The 13,799-nt window shown below is 36.9% G+C and overlaps 5 protein-coding genes across 5 annotated transcripts; 2 read left to right on the top strand and 3 right to left on the bottom strand.

The window, feature by feature from the left end:
- Positions 1 to 838: 838 nt before the first annotated feature.
- Positions 839 to 5,965, top strand: SOCG_03305 (NAK protein kinase Ppk30). The gene has a single exon (XM_013161793.1). The coding sequence runs from the start codon at positions 1,312 to 1,314 to the stop codon at positions 4,096 to 4,098; it is 2,787 nt and encodes a 928-aa protein (XP_013017247.1). The 5' UTR covers positions 839 to 1,311; the 3' UTR covers positions 4,099 to 5,965.
- SOCG_03304 (Pal1 family protein) lies at positions 4,370 to 5,798 on the bottom strand. Its single transcript, XM_013161792.1, has 3 exons — positions 5,340 to 5,798; positions 4,957 to 5,302; positions 4,370 to 4,917 (listed from the first exon to the last, which is right to left on the bottom strand). The coding sequence occupies exons 1-3, from the start codon at positions 5,451 to 5,453 to the stop codon at positions 4,547 to 4,549; spliced, it is 831 nt and encodes a 276-aa protein (XP_013017246.1). The 5' UTR covers positions 5,454 to 5,798; the 3' UTR covers positions 4,370 to 4,546.
- A 74-nt stretch (positions 5,966 to 6,039) lies between the features above and the next one.
- On the top strand, positions 6,040 to 8,621 carry SOCG_03303 (monopolin-like complex subunit Mde4). The gene has a single exon (XM_013161791.1). It carries the CDS (start codon positions 6,565 to 6,567, stop codon positions 7,798 to 7,800), a length of 1,236 nt encoding a protein of 411 aa, XP_013017245.1. The 5' UTR covers positions 6,040 to 6,564; the 3' UTR covers positions 7,801 to 8,621.
- Positions 7,882 to 10,257, bottom strand: SOCG_03302 (ubiquitin-like conjugating enzyme Atg7). Its single transcript, XM_013161790.1, has 7 exons — positions 9,997 to 10,257; positions 9,845 to 9,950; positions 9,457 to 9,789; positions 8,964 to 9,398; positions 8,769 to 8,924; positions 8,303 to 8,727; positions 7,882 to 8,259 (listed from the first exon to the last, which is right to left on the bottom strand). The coding sequence occupies exons 1-7, from the start codon at positions 10,191 to 10,193 to the stop codon at positions 7,956 to 7,958; spliced, it is 1,956 nt and encodes a 651-aa protein (XP_013017244.1). The 5' UTR covers positions 10,194 to 10,257; the 3' UTR covers positions 7,882 to 7,955.
- Positions 10,258 to 10,409: 152 nt separating this feature from the next.
- Positions 10,410 to 13,124, bottom strand: SOCG_03301 (ubiquitin carboxy terminal hydrolase Ubp14). Its single transcript, XM_013161789.1, has 3 exons — positions 12,869 to 13,124; positions 12,658 to 12,801; positions 10,410 to 12,613 (listed from the first exon to the last, which is right to left on the bottom strand). The coding sequence occupies exons 1-3, from the start codon at positions 12,962 to 12,964 to the stop codon at positions 10,529 to 10,531; spliced, it is 2,325 nt and encodes a 774-aa protein (XP_013017243.1). The 5' UTR covers positions 12,965 to 13,124; the 3' UTR covers positions 10,410 to 10,528.
- Between the last annotated feature and the right edge of the window lie 675 nt (positions 13,125 to 13,799).

The following is a 13,799-nucleotide window of genomic DNA, read 5'->3' as shown; positions in this document are numbered from 1 at the left end:
TAGTTCAACAATAGCCCAAAAGACAGTATTGAATGGATAATTCACGTGATATAGAATATAAATTCTTTTGTCCTGCAAACGTATACAACGAACAATAAAAAGAACCTTCTTCTTGCAACACAAAGACACCAATTATGCGATGCCAGGAAATGAAACTTAACAAAAGGTACTATGTTGCAATTATTAGAAATAGAAGCAATACAATAACAATCTTCTTCAATAAAAGTCAAGAAGAACAAATGCTATTTTAGAAAAATATGTTCAGCAACGAGAAAGTTATGAATACTATCCTTTGTTTACAAGCGCTTCTTGCAGGAAAAAAAGGCCTTTTTTCAATCCTTTCCAGCCTTTTGTAACGTAATTTCAATCAATAGTATACGAACTTCTTTTTACTATTCCAATTTAGAAGTTTTGATCTATTAACGTGGCATAATACACCTAGAACTATTGACTAGTTTCGTGTCGCGCTAGCAATGGCGGTACTGAATCCGCTTTCCTACCGGGGCTTCATGTGGTACTTATGCGATTCACAAAACCAGCAAACGTTGAAAAATGCCAGGAAACCCTAACCCAGACAAAATTTTTTATGGAAAGAAGTGATGTTTGTTACAACTAATACATGTAAAATATTGAAAGATTTATAATAACTATTAGTTTAGCAGCTATTCATGTATTTTTTATCTTTTTCTTTCAATGATTCTCACATTTGATTTGATCTCTGTTCCGTACAAAACTAAGTTTCGTTATACATTGATAACGTAGGGCGAAGTGTTTATGTACGGTATTGTGGCAGAGTCTGTAAAACACTGTTTGTGATTTATTCAAGGTTGTAATTATCTTTTACGAACCTTAACGTTGCACCTAATAAACGTTGGATGTTTTCTATGTAAACTGGTAGCTTCTTCAAATATATACATCAGTATATATATGTATATCTACCAGGAAACATTGCTGTTTTTGTTTTTTTTGTGAACGTACGAAAGAATTATAGGGTTGAAAGGTATCCTGGATCTAACGTTACTGTCGTACACGTAAATTGAGTGGTTATACAGTCTGGTTCACAAATATCACTTGATTTTGTTTTATTTATAACTAGAATTGACTCAATTACTTACGAAGTAGGAGTTGTGTATCTAGTATCTTTGCATCAAAAGACATACGGGCAAATACGGTTGACTACGTCGTACTAGTATTGCCATTGTTTAAACCCCTATACTCTAATCTTTCTTTTGGGTTTTCATACTATTGAAAACAAATCTTGTTTAAATTTACGAAGTTAATAAAACCACCCGCCTTGGTTTTACCCAACTCATGACTGAAGTCTGGTCTAAAAATCAAGTAATAGGGAAGGACTTTCGGCCCGTAGCTAGGACCCAAGGTCCTTCTAGTCTCTCTTATATGCCTCCAGCTACTTCTGCATTCATTCCTATGGATTTTTATACAAGGATCCCACCAAACACGAAACTGGTTGTTGGTAGCCATACTATTACAGTCATCCGGTATCTCAGCGAAGGTGGGTTTTCACATGTTTATCTCGTGGAAACACAGGATAAGCGATGTTGTGTTTTAAAACGCATCCACGTTCCTGACAAAGCTGCCCTTCAATTGGTACATGGAGAAATAGAGACGATGAAACGTCTCAAAGGCCACCGCCATATTGTGAATTATATAGATTCAAACGCTTTATATTCGAACTCAGCCAATCGTTATGAGGTCTTTTTATTAATGGAGTATTGTGCAGGGGGTGGCCTCATTGATTTTATGAACACAAGACTTCAAACTCGTTTAACGGAAGGTGAAATCTTGAAAATTTTGGCAGATGTTTGTGATGCGGTTGCTGCTATGCATTATTTGGATCCGCCTCTAATTCATCGGGACCTTAAAATTGAAAATGTTTTGTTAGTTGCTCCAAACTCATATAAACTTTGTGATTTTGGCAGTGCATGCGAGGCAATACCACCCGCTACCACAGCAGAGTCAATGTTATGGGTTGAAAAAAATATTGCCGCATATACGACTCCTCAGTATCGTTGCCCAGAAATGATTGATCTGAATCGGCATCAAGGTATTGATGAAAAGAGTGATATTTGGGCAATTGGCGTTTTAGCTTATAAACTTTGCTATTATACAACTCCATTTGAGACTGTAGGAAGTCCTGCTATTTTAAAAGCTTCATTCTCCATCCCACCTTTTCCGAAATACAGTGATCGTTTGAAAAGGTTTATTGCTACATGTCTTCAAGAACAACCCTCGCATCGTCCCAATATATATCAAACTTTAAAGGAAATCATGGAAATGCGTGGCACACCTCTACTACTTTCGGATATTTATGGTGGAGTAAATGCCTCAACTTTTAACCCACCCAAAGCACCTCTTTTCAAAACACCTTCCGGTCGATTACAGCCCGCCTCCACTTTGCAGTCACATGGGTCGCTTCCTCCTATACCTATCTCTCGTCCATCCATAACGCCAAAGGCTTCTGTACAGTCGTTTGACCGATCATTTAGCCGGCCGAATAGGACATCTCCCTCTCAACATAATGATCAAAATAAAGAATTCACATTGTCCACAGGTGATGAAAAATATAATCACAATGTCACCCCGTCTGCCTCAAATTCCCAGAAAAGAAGTTTGAATGATTTTCGATCTCTACTTAAACATGATGACATTATCAATGCCAATGCCAGAAATAATGCACAAGGGAAAGATCAGAATGATGAAGTCGATATTCTCTCCCGCTATCCTAGTGTCGACGAATTAGATAAGCAAGTTAGTAACAAAAACGTTATCAAGCCGCTTCCTTTACTTGATGCCAAAAATAGGGACACCGTTGTTAAGCAATCTACTACTTCAACGTTGACACCACCGGAATTTGATAGTAAGTTGCTCCGCTCCAAATCATTAGATAACTCGACTTTCGAGGAGATGGATCCTTCAACATTTACGGGTAAACAAAAAAGCTTTTCAAGTGCATACTCACCCGTTCCAAAACTTTCCTCTCCAATATTGCATTCTGCCGAAAGTCAAAGAGAGTTACCTAAGGGTCAGACTACTTCATCTTCGTTTCCAACGGTTCAAAAGGGAACTGCTCAAATTCCCAAGCGGCTTGATGACTCCACTCCGAAAGATAATGTCCCAGATCACTGTCTTTTACCATCAAGACCTATACAACAGGAGTCTTTTAAATTAGATCAAGAACAAATACCTATGAGAACGGAAGTTGATGTGAACAACGATCTAAATAATGAATCTCAGGACTCGTTAAATAAATTTTTGCACCAAGGAGAAAAAGAAGCTTCCATTCAAAGATCTCCGTTAAGTGGAACCTCTAATGATATGGATATTATTAAGGGGGTTGAAGATTTGGTTGTCTTTGATGATAAACATAATCGAAGGAAATCCGCTGAAGGTGATTCTTTTGAGGTTCAGTCAAACGTTGAATTTTTGAGAAGCTTAGGGTCTCATGGTCGTCAATCTTCCTCAGATATTTCTCGTACACAAAGATTTCAGAAATCAATAACCGCTAAGCTTGAAAAAGTAAAAACTAATGAAGCGAATAAGAAGGATTTACGATTATCTAATAGTTTTAGCAAACCCAAAAAGCAAGGGCATGCTTCCAGGCTGTTATCTGGTAAATTCGGTGATGCTTTTAAAAAGTTCGAATTCGGAAGTGAGAAAACACACAGGAAGTCGTATGAGTCACCATCGAAGGAATTACCAAATTTGGAGTCTGCAACTGTCAGCCCGAGCCTGTCTGAACAATCTGATGATTGGAGAGTAGAAAGCGAGGACTTACCACAGGTCCACGAAAATATTCGTCAGTATAGAAATCTTTCTGAACCTCACCAAACAAGGAAAGTTACTGGTGCATTTAGATCAGGATCCAATCGAAGTGAGAGAAATTCTCCGGAACCAAAATTAGTCAGTCCAGTAAAGTCGAACTTGATCCAAGAAAGAGTTCGACAGTTGTTGGACAGGAGTTCAAAAAATTCTCTGGACGATTTTTCTGACAGCGAGAATGGTGACTTTTCGTTACCTTATTCGCAAGGGACTCATAGCGAAGAACCCTTACCGAAACCTGCAAACCTACGTGGATAGCCTCTTGATGCTTAGTGGAAACGTACCATCGTATCCGCAGTTATAATTTTGCTATAATGTTGATTGATTCATGCTTGTATGTCAAATTATGTTAATTGCTTTTTGTTTTCTTATCTTTATTCTAAAAGTATGTTACGCTTAGTGGTCTGTAGGTTTGTCGTTTTATCGTACCATGTATAAATTATCTTCTGAATCCGATTATTCCACGTTCATTCATGCATTTCACGTCGCGGAATCATCCTGCTATTTTTCTTACATCTTTTTATCTTAGGAAATCTGGTTATGACTGATTTAAACGAAAAATTGTGTAGTTTTCATTATGAAAGCCTATATATCAAGCCATTGTTGGTTGATGTCATTAATAAAATTGGTCAAAGAAGAAAAAAAAAAAAATAATAAGGATTACAAAGAAATAAAACACTTGGGTGATTGACGAACTTAGATGGCTTTACTTTGTACCGCCGCTGGAAAACTTTTTTTTACAATTGTGTCGCAAACGGTCCAAAATTGAAGCTTTTCTTTGTAAATTATTTACTGATCGCTGTCTGCCGTCATTGTTATTCAATAAGGATTCGCTCTCTTGATCATTAGAGTGTGAGCTATCTTGCTCAACATAAGTTGGTGAGCCGTAGGTATTGGTATTAGCCCCTTCCCATATACTGTTATCCGAAGTCAAGTCTTCTTCGGATTTATCTTTTGGAATAAGAGCACTTAAGCTGTTAGCTCCACTGTTTTCCGAAAAAGCAGCAACTGGACTGGTACTAATATCCAAATTTCGGTGCTTGCAACATGGTTCAAAGGGGCCATCATGATGAACGCCTATTGTTAGATATACAAAACATTTATATAATTGCGTACCGAAATTACCAAGGTACGAATTAGATGTATCTAATTGATCAATCCTATCGTACCCGAGCATAGAGGCATTTCTTCCAGGGAAGTTTATTTGTTTAGGCCTGTTTCTTAATCCTCTATCTTCGATAATAAGTCTAGGCTTTACGGCAGGTTGCTTTCTCAAATGATTGTTTTTCGCTCGAAGAGATCGTGTATTCAACCGAGGACCAACCTGGTGTTGCATAAAAGCTGGATCGTAGGGATAACTGCAATGATCCAGATACCTATCCATATTCGCTTTGTCCAGTGATATATTTCGTTCGGGCATTCCCGATAGTTTATCATCGTCTGGATTAACAAATGAACGAAACTGGTTCTGTTAGATTAAATATGCCTGTTGCACTTACAACAAGGTAACCAAGTTTGCTGAACTCATTATCATGATCTACGTATGGTTCCTTTGATGAATGTTCAACAAATGGCCTAATTGTAGACTCTGAAAAAGGGTTTTTGTCCTTCATATTTTGGATAGATTTGAAGGTAACCGCGCTCACATCGAGGAAAAGCCTATTCTATATGTACATCTTTAATGTTTACTTTGGAATGACACTTTCAACGGTATATATTGCGTCACAGAATTGTTACATATTTTTCTTCTTCTCTTACAGGAAAAAGCAAAAAGAAAAGAAAATTTATCCCCGTATCAAGCAAATGAATATGGTATGATGATGACAGTGTAAAAGTTTACAAAACTGAATGTTCGTTCATCATCAGTAGTGTTATTCGTTACGTTCCAGAGTATATAAGATGTGTTTAATTACACATAGAATAGAAAAAAAAACATACATCTGTTGTGATAAGTGATAAGTGTTAAATAATGCTATTTGTAATAACTTCTAACTTTTTGAAATCCATTTGGATGATTTGGATTTCTCAATGTCTGAGTATACACATTCTCTACATCAAGTTTTGTATTCAATTTCTTAATGTTATTAATAAAATTACTATGGCTAATATACAAAAAGCGTTTCCTTGACAAGAAGAACGTGCATCACCATAAATAAACGAGCTAGTAGAAGTAACATCTATGAGATATAAAAGAAAAGGAGAATATTGAATTGAAGGATTCGCTTTGCGCATTTGGTTTTCGTCTTCAGGATTTTCAGCAATCATTAGATACACAGTAAATTCAGAACCTTGAAAGCTAGTAGAATGAACTAGGAACAACAAGTTTAAGTTTGATTTCTGTAGAACAAAAGATTTTTTCTACAAGTGAAATTTTATACATCATAAATAAATAGATTTTACACCTTCAGCCTTGCATCAGGTAGCTAAACTTGACACGTTGGCTTCTAGCAAATTGATTTCTTATTTGAGCGTAAAATTAATTTCAACATCAAGAGTTATGTACTCGAGATTTTTTTTTTTCTTCTACAGCTAATATAAAGGAGCGCTGGGACCTTTATATCAATACAGACGTTGTTCCATACTTGCGCTTCAACACAACAGCTTCTAAATCGTTTGTTATATTACTCATATAGGCAAAAACATATTCTTTCTTTTATCTAATTTTTTATTATTTCTTTCCAAAATTAACATATTCCGCTCATTTTACTACCGTTTGCTTAATATATGGACGTCGACGAACTCTTCAGGAAACATACAGGCTCCTTCCATCATGTGAAAAATCAGCTATTACAAGGTCAACTAGAGCTGAACTATTATTTAGCAAAAGCTTCTAATATTGTACACGGTTTACAAACAGATATATTAGGGAGGACACGGTTAGAAGCTGCGAACCATGTAAACAAAACATCGTTGCACGAAAATTATGAGCATAAAAGCGATGAGAATACAAAACAAGTCAAGCAGCTTAAAGAAATAAACAAATCTTTACTTTCTGATATTTCGCAACTGAAAAACAGAATATCCTCTCTGGAATCAGACATAGCACAAAATCTAGAAGACATGACTACATTGCGTAAACAACATCAGGAACATTTGAAGCAGGGAGTTTCTCCCGAAAAAAGTTCTCACTTTGAACACGCCGAGTGCAAAACTCCCAACCTGTCCGCTGACAATGCTACCGTATCATCGTCAAATACAGAACAAATTACTCGTTTTCATCATACAATTACAGACCTGAAAAAGACGCTCAAAGAAAAAGATTCCGATTTAAACAAACTTCATAGTGCCGTTGCAGCTAAAGAATCTGAGTTAAATAGATGGAAGATCAAAATGGAAACGGAAGAATCAAATTGGAAAGTTAGGCTGCAAGTATTGGAATCGAAAGTTGCAACTCAGAGTAAGAAACTCAGAAAAAACGAAGGAAAAGGAAGGAAAAGTACCGTTAATACTCTTAGTCTTACTTCACCTGCCGAATCTTCGTTAAGTCCGATTTCGAAAAATACTCAAAAAAAATCACCCTTTCGTGTTACACCTTACCTTCAGAGAACATCAGCCATAATAGGTATACCATCTAGCCCTACTCATGCATCACCTACTGTCAGATCCGGTAGGACAACGACTACCCAGACTCCTACAAAAGAAACCTCCTTGACTGAAAGTACGAATAAACTCACAGAACATCATAACGCGGATAGTGGAAATGCGATAGAAAATTCAGCATGCTCGCAGCGACTGACTTCTCTTACTCCTTCCAAAATACCTTTACCCGTTAGAAAAAAGAGAAAGTTTGAGACGGATATTGCGAAATTTGAAGAACCTGAAGAATCCGATACAAGTATGACTATGGAGGTTCCACTTCAAACAAAGGTTACTTTACCCCGAACAATAAGCCCGCCAAAGGCAAGATCAGAAACACTTGTTGCTCTAAAGGATAAGTTTAAGATTAAAAAAGGTATATAAATTACGTTAACGTTTTTGTTTGATAAAAAAATCCACGATTCTAATATTGTCTTAATTATAATATAATGATCATGAAATTAATACTTTATTGTGATTGCTTTTCATTTCATTAAATTAATCGTTAAGAAATCATCATGAATACATGCTCTTATGTCTTATGTTACTAGACTCTCGTTGTCGCTATCCCATTCCTCCATGATCCCTGCGCTTTCGCCAAGTTGCTGCACCAGTCGTAGACCACACAGTTCTTCAATGTAATTGCAATCATTAATAGCCTGTAAAACAAAATCCCACTTTCGTTTCTCCCATTCACTTATTACATACTCGCTACAAGCGGAACATTGCTGGTAGGCCTTACCAGATATCTTCAGTAAACTAAAGTCATGCAGGAAACCACGAATTTGATGAGGCAATTCGCCCAAGACCGTAGTTTCCGTGTTGGAGACAGGGGCAGCGACACTAAAAAATGTTAATGTTACAAGTTAGATGCCTTTTAACATACCCATTGGGATGCTGTAGCAGACTAACAAACAGTTCTACAGCTATTGCAGTTGCAATGTTGGTGCATCCTGCGCGTGTTACTGTACACGTTTGATCCAAGGTTCTATCAACCACAGAATTGGATGGAGCAAATACATCATTGCAAAAATAGCAACCAAGGCGATTTTCTCCTTGTGACAAGCTACCATGTCTCATAACAACCCAGCTATCAAATCCTAGCGCCGAATTAATTAAAATCTTGTTCATTGATGTTGCCATGACCGTTGGAAGCCAGCGTGATTCCCTCGTATCTGTCAATAAGAAAATAGCATCGTGACTCGAAAAAAGGGTTTCTAACTTTTGATAATCTCTCTTAGTTTTTTCAATATCAGACTCGTATATTGGGTGTCCTAGCATGGGAATACTTATTGAATGCCCTTCAGTAAACTAAATATTTAGTATTAGAATTAATAAGATGTTAATCTTACCATTTTAGGATAAATTTCTTTTAGCCTTGACGCTGCACACTGAGCTTTAGGCTGTTTTTTTTTGCAATCTTCAAATGTGAATAGTGATTGTCTTACGGGATTGGAATAAGCCACATTTGAATAGTCAACAAAGGTGATGTGTCGAACTCCCCAAGACTATTTTTATTAGCGTTCATTCAATGTTTGTAACCGTACCACAAGATTCCTTGCAACGCCACAACCCAACGTTCCAGCTCCAAGGAGAAGACACTTAGTACTCTGAATGATGCCAAGGTCAAGTTGTGGTACGAGTCTCCATCGCATTAAGCTCAAGTTCAGCATTGACGCTGATTCAGAAAGTAACACAGGATCTATCAAGGAAGACAAATTGACCACCTTTGGCCCTAACTGACCCATTCCATTTCGCTCCCAACCTACAGTGGATAATTGTTTAGAGGAATCTTGACTCTTCCGACTCACTAAGTCTAAGAAGACGCTTCGAGATAAGTTATTTGAAGTTATTCCATCTCGAAAAATAATTATTTTTGTTTTTTCTAAATGGTGTTTGATTGAAAGATAAGCAAGAAGATTCCGTGTCGGCCAGGAAGGGTATTCTTGTAGTTGAAATGAATCTTCGGCGAAAATAAAAAACTAGGAAAATTAGCTTCAAAATCATAAAAAATACATTTCCAAAACATTTTCTCCTTACATCTAATTTATCACTGATGCACCTTGGTAACTCTTTAAGAGGAAGAACAACCCATTGAGCTTTCAGGTCCTTCGTCACAATGAAAAAAGGTCTTTGAGTATAATCTGATGTTTTCAAAAAGTCTAATATTTTAGGCAAGACGACATTAGAAGGAATGACTGATTCTGCAGGATGGGAACTCTTGACGATCCAAAATGGTGTATTTTTTAAAGACGGAAATAGGCACCAGTAATGGTACCGATAAGATTTTATGTCTGCATATGAAAAAAGTAAGAATTGAATCAGTTCATTAGGCTTTTCGGCCACTGTGTCCATCTCAATGGATTCCAACAGCTAGCAATGTGTTAACAAGCATCATTCACAGTTTGAACACGCATAAATATCATACTTTCTTTCCCATGCTTTCACGTAATTTTTTCACATCAGCCTCAACAAACTCTTGCTGTGTGTTTGCGTTGATTAAAGTACCTTCAGCAATGCATTCTTTGATGGTGCTGATCCGTTAGCATTTGAATACCATTTATTTCTTTATTAAAGTACCTATTTTCAGATGCTTTACCAAATACGATAGAGATTGCACTTCGTGAATATGCATTGAAACGTCCATGAATAGCAACTGGTGACGCGTCCAGCTTCTGTTGTTCCACTTTGTGATTGCTCAGTTGATGCCAAAAGATCGCATCTACTGAAGAATGGAAGGATTGGAACTGTAACGTCCTCCCAATGAGCGTCTCCATTTTGTCTGTCTAAACTTTTGGTATGTGTACTTGAAAGTAATTGTTTGTGTTATCAATACAAAGCCCATAAATGATTAGTCTTCATTAAAACTCGTTAAACTAATACCTTAATATGCAGATTGTAAACAAACAATAGTATGTGGCAGAAACTTACTAAAAAACAATGAAGGTAATAGAATGACCTATAAATACTTTTTGATGACTTTTGTTCAATATTATTCAATGGCAGACGATAAATATATTTATTTTTTTGTTACGAAGCTCCTAATATTAAAGACAAGTAATAATACCTTTTAGTCCTGGACCTAATCCTTTCCTTTTGACGCTTGATGTTTTTAGTCATCTATCCGCTCTAATATGTAGACATACCCGGTAGCCTTTGCTTCTTCTAATGATGACGCCTTCAAAATCTTCTCATCATTAAAGAGAACCCAGACAGACTGACCTTCAATTTCTTTTCGAATAAACGCTACATAATGACCAGCATGTGCACTACCACCCTTATGACTAATGATAGCTTTCAGTTGGTAGTTTGCAGGCAAAGAATCAGTATCGTGTTTCACTTTTTCGACTTCCATTGACTTTTCTGCTTCACTGGCTGTTTCATCAAACTTTTCATCTGGATGATTTAGGATCCAATCAACAGCTCTTTCAACGTCGTTATTTGTTTCTGTGAGTGCTCTTTTAGCCTGTGCTTCTGAGAATCCAAAATCACATAGAGACTGAACTTTATCATTGGGAACAGTATCACTTTTAGCCTGTCGAAGTTCAGATACGTCTATCGGATTATCAATTGTAGGGTCCTCCATATGCTCAAACAACCAGTTCATAGCAGTCTCGGCATCAGCATTGTTCGTGGCCAACATAGCTCTTTGACACCGAGCTATTGGAAAACCCATAGCTTGAAGCTGCTCTATAGCTTGTTCATTCCAGTTGATCATTGGAGCGGCTTCAGGAAGTAATTCTTCACCTTCAGGTCGAGGTTTCGCAACGAGATTGTCTAACTTGTATAGTCCTTCTTCAGAGACTTTTACGGGGATCCCCAACTTTTTTACTTGAAAAGCTTGTATATCGAAGCGATTTAGCTGTAAAGCTAAGACCTTCGGAAATGTTTTTAAGGATAAACAGGTCGTGGCCCCTTGCTTACTCTTACAGGCCTCACAAGTATATTCCATACTATCAGGCTGAACAGCCAAATCCAAACATTCATTAAGAGTAACTTCCTCGTAAACCCCTTCACCATTTTCTTCTCCTATTTTCTTTCGTGGCACAGGAATTGTAAGTCCTTGAGAAGTAAAGACTGAGTAACGTGCACGCTTACACGAAAGACAAAGTAATTTTTGTTCAACATCAAAATCGAAAAGAGTAGATATATCGCGGTTTCCAATGCTGTTTCTACGGATTACACTCAAGAGGTAAACTAAAAATTCATAGGCGTCTTGTTGTTGTGCTGTACCGAATTCTGGGTGATCCTGGCCCATAACGTCTTTAAACATGTAAGGTCGTAAACCATCTTGGAATGGAAGCATAGGAGAAGAGTCGGTTGTCTGGCGTACAAGTCCGCTTGGCTTGGAAAATTTACCAGAGCACAACCCTTCAGCCAATTTTGAAAGTTGACATTGAAAATTCGATGTCGGATGATCGCACCTAGGATTACATGTATTGAACATATCCAGTTCAAAGTCAGCGAATTCCTTGATAGAAAATAAAGCTTGCATCGTGGAAGCTAAATAACAACTGTTTCCCAAATTTTTTAATCCTGTAAGTCCTGGTCCAAATAAACGAGTAGCTCCCGATTCTTCTTCAGAGGTTCCAAAATCCCAATTTAAATTTTGTTCCAACTGCATTTCTGCCAATGACTTTTCAGTCTTATTCAGTTTTTTCATGTCGATTTGGAAAGTTGCTAAGTGATCTTCGATGTACGGGTCAATTCTTTCCTCGTCGCAACTATAACAATAAATATCAGCATGACCATCCGGTGTAATGCTTTTCAGTTTCACAGAGACAGCATGCTTAGAGTTTTTAAAGTGTTCAATCGCGTGGCCATTACCACCACCTCCTCCATATTGCTTGCGCCCGCAACTCAAAATTCCACAATGCATACACATCCATAAATTATCTTTCAGATCGCAGCCAAAACATTTTGTGTCCTTTAAATCTGGAATATGATCAGCTTGAGGATTAAGACAAAGTGTATGCTCACATGGGACAATTTCGTTCTCCCATGCCTTGACTTGGCTTTTGTTGGAAGCTTTTGGCGCTTTGGTGACTGCCTCAAACGAAGCTGAAAGTAATGGTTGCTGAATATCCAAATTAATTTTACATATTAAACAGTGAGGTTGATAAAACCAATCGTAAATATCCTCTTCTGATTCTTCACGAATTTCCAGTTTAGTAACTTTCCGCAGAGGTTCTTCACACTGAATTTATGTCAGTAAATTTGATATAAAAATTTATTTCATACTGTTTCTGGTTTGAGTTTTCTTCTTATATTCAGCACAATAGGATGTTGTTTTCTATCGCAATGTATTTTTGAGTGATTGTGTTCGTTTGGTCCACATCCCGATTCAAAGCAAGCTAAGCAGAGATCAATCCCAGTTTCGGAATCCTGTTAAAGTCAGCATGAATCCACATTACATCTGTGCAAAGCATATTTGTTCGTTGATAGTCCCTACCTGAGAAACAAAGCATCGAACACACTCTTCCCGATAGACAGTTTGATATCCATTAGGAATACTAACGTTCGATTCTGTTAAATGATTGCAAGTCATGAATGAGTTGTTTATATTGGATGAAATAAGTTAAGTGCAAGTGCAACTCCTCTATTTACGTGCCTTTCCATGAATGTGTAGTTGTCACTCAGCAACTTACTTTCAAGTAACATATTGTAACCATGCTACTCTATCAACATATTTATTAACAGGCTTCTCAGCTTCTTTGTGAAATGCATCATTATAAACGTTATTTCTAGGACTTATGCTACCAAGTAATCCTTCAGTTATTTACTAAATTGACTTTCACCTTCTTTCCAAATAAGCATTCAAATGTACATTATTCTTCCTACACTAAATTCTATTGCTTCTAAAATGAATGTTACTGACGAAACAAACAGGTACTCAAATGAATAAAAAATAGAGTACCAATCATCATCCGTCAGTTTATCTTCTTCCGAGACATTAAAAGGCAAACACAGTTCCTTATTTGTACAAAAGTACAGCTGCATCCGCCCAGTTATCACCCGGTTATAAGCTATTCATAATATACTTCATCATGTTCTTTTCCTCCTGGTTTCACTTTTCCCATACATGGTTCAGTTTCCTTTGTTCTCTTAACGTTTACAAGTTCTATAAAACAGAACGAATGGTTTAGATACGTAATAGAAGCTTTTATTTCGTACACTAATTTTTTCCTCGCGGTAGTGGTTCAGAGACGAATCAGTTTACCACGAAATTCAATATATAGGTAACTGCATATATCAGATTAATGATACATGGGTTATGGGATATTTTTAATTTAAAAAAACAAATAATATATTTCGTATAATCTTTTTTAAGTTTCAGAATTTTTGCACTATGATATATACACGAATTCAAGTGAAAGACAACT

Source organism: Schizosaccharomyces octosporus (assembly GCF_000150505.1).
Source record: "Schizosaccharomyces octosporus yFS286 unplaced genomic scaffold supercont6.1, whole genome shotgun sequence".
In the NCBI taxonomy this organism is placed as follows: domain Eukaryota; kingdom Fungi; phylum Ascomycota; class Schizosaccharomycetes; order Schizosaccharomycetales; family Schizosaccharomycetaceae; genus Schizosaccharomyces; species Schizosaccharomyces octosporus.
The sequence above is the reverse complement of the archived record's forward strand: the minus strand, read 5'-3'. Positions and strand labels throughout refer to the sequence as shown.

Excerpts from the sequence above, each read along its gene's own strand:
- SOCG_03301 (XM_013161789.1), bottom strand. The coding sequence starts at position 12,964 with ATGACTTGCAATCATTTAACAGAATCGAACGTTAGTATTCCTAATGGA. Across the intron at positions 12,802-12,868 it reads TTCGATGCTTTGTTTCTCAG|GATTCCGAAACTGGGATTGA; the intron begins GTAGGGACTATC and ends TGACTTTAACAG. Across the intron at positions 12,614-12,657 it reads GAAAACTCAAACCAGAAACA|TGTGAAGAACCTCTGCGGAA; the intron begins GTATGAAATAAA and ends ACATAAATTCAG.
- SOCG_03303 (XM_013161791.1), top strand. The coding sequence starts at position 6,565 with ATGGACGTCGACGAACTCTTCAGGAAACATACAGGCTCCTTCCATCAT.
- SOCG_03304 (XM_013161792.1), bottom strand. The coding sequence starts at position 5,453 with ATGAAGGACAAAAACCCTTTTTCAGAGTCTACAATTAGGCCATTTGTT. Across the intron at positions 5,303-5,339 it reads GCAAACTTGGTTACCTTGTT|TTTCGTTCATTTGTTAATCC; the intron begins GTAAGTGCAACA and ends TAACAGAACCAG. Across the intron at positions 4,918-4,956 it reads TTCGTACCTTGGTAATTTCG|GCGTTCATCATGATGGCCCC; the intron begins GTACGCAATTAT and ends ATCTAACAATAG.
- SOCG_03305 (XM_013161793.1), top strand. The coding sequence starts at position 1,312 with ATGACTGAAGTCTGGTCTAAAAATCAAGTAATAGGGAAGGACTTTCGG.
- SOCG_03302 (XM_013161790.1), bottom strand. The coding sequence starts at position 10,193 with ATGGAGACGCTCATTGGGAGGACGTTACAGTTCCAATCCTTCCATTCT. Across the intron at positions 8,925-8,963 it reads GCGTTGCAAGGAATCTTGTG|TCTTGGGGAGTTCGACACAT; the intron begins GTACGGTTACAA and ends TAATAAAAATAG. Across the intron at positions 8,728-8,768 it reads AAGAAATTTATCCTAAAATG|TTTACTGAAGGGCATTCAAT; the intron begins GTAAGATTAACA and ends CTAAATATTTAG.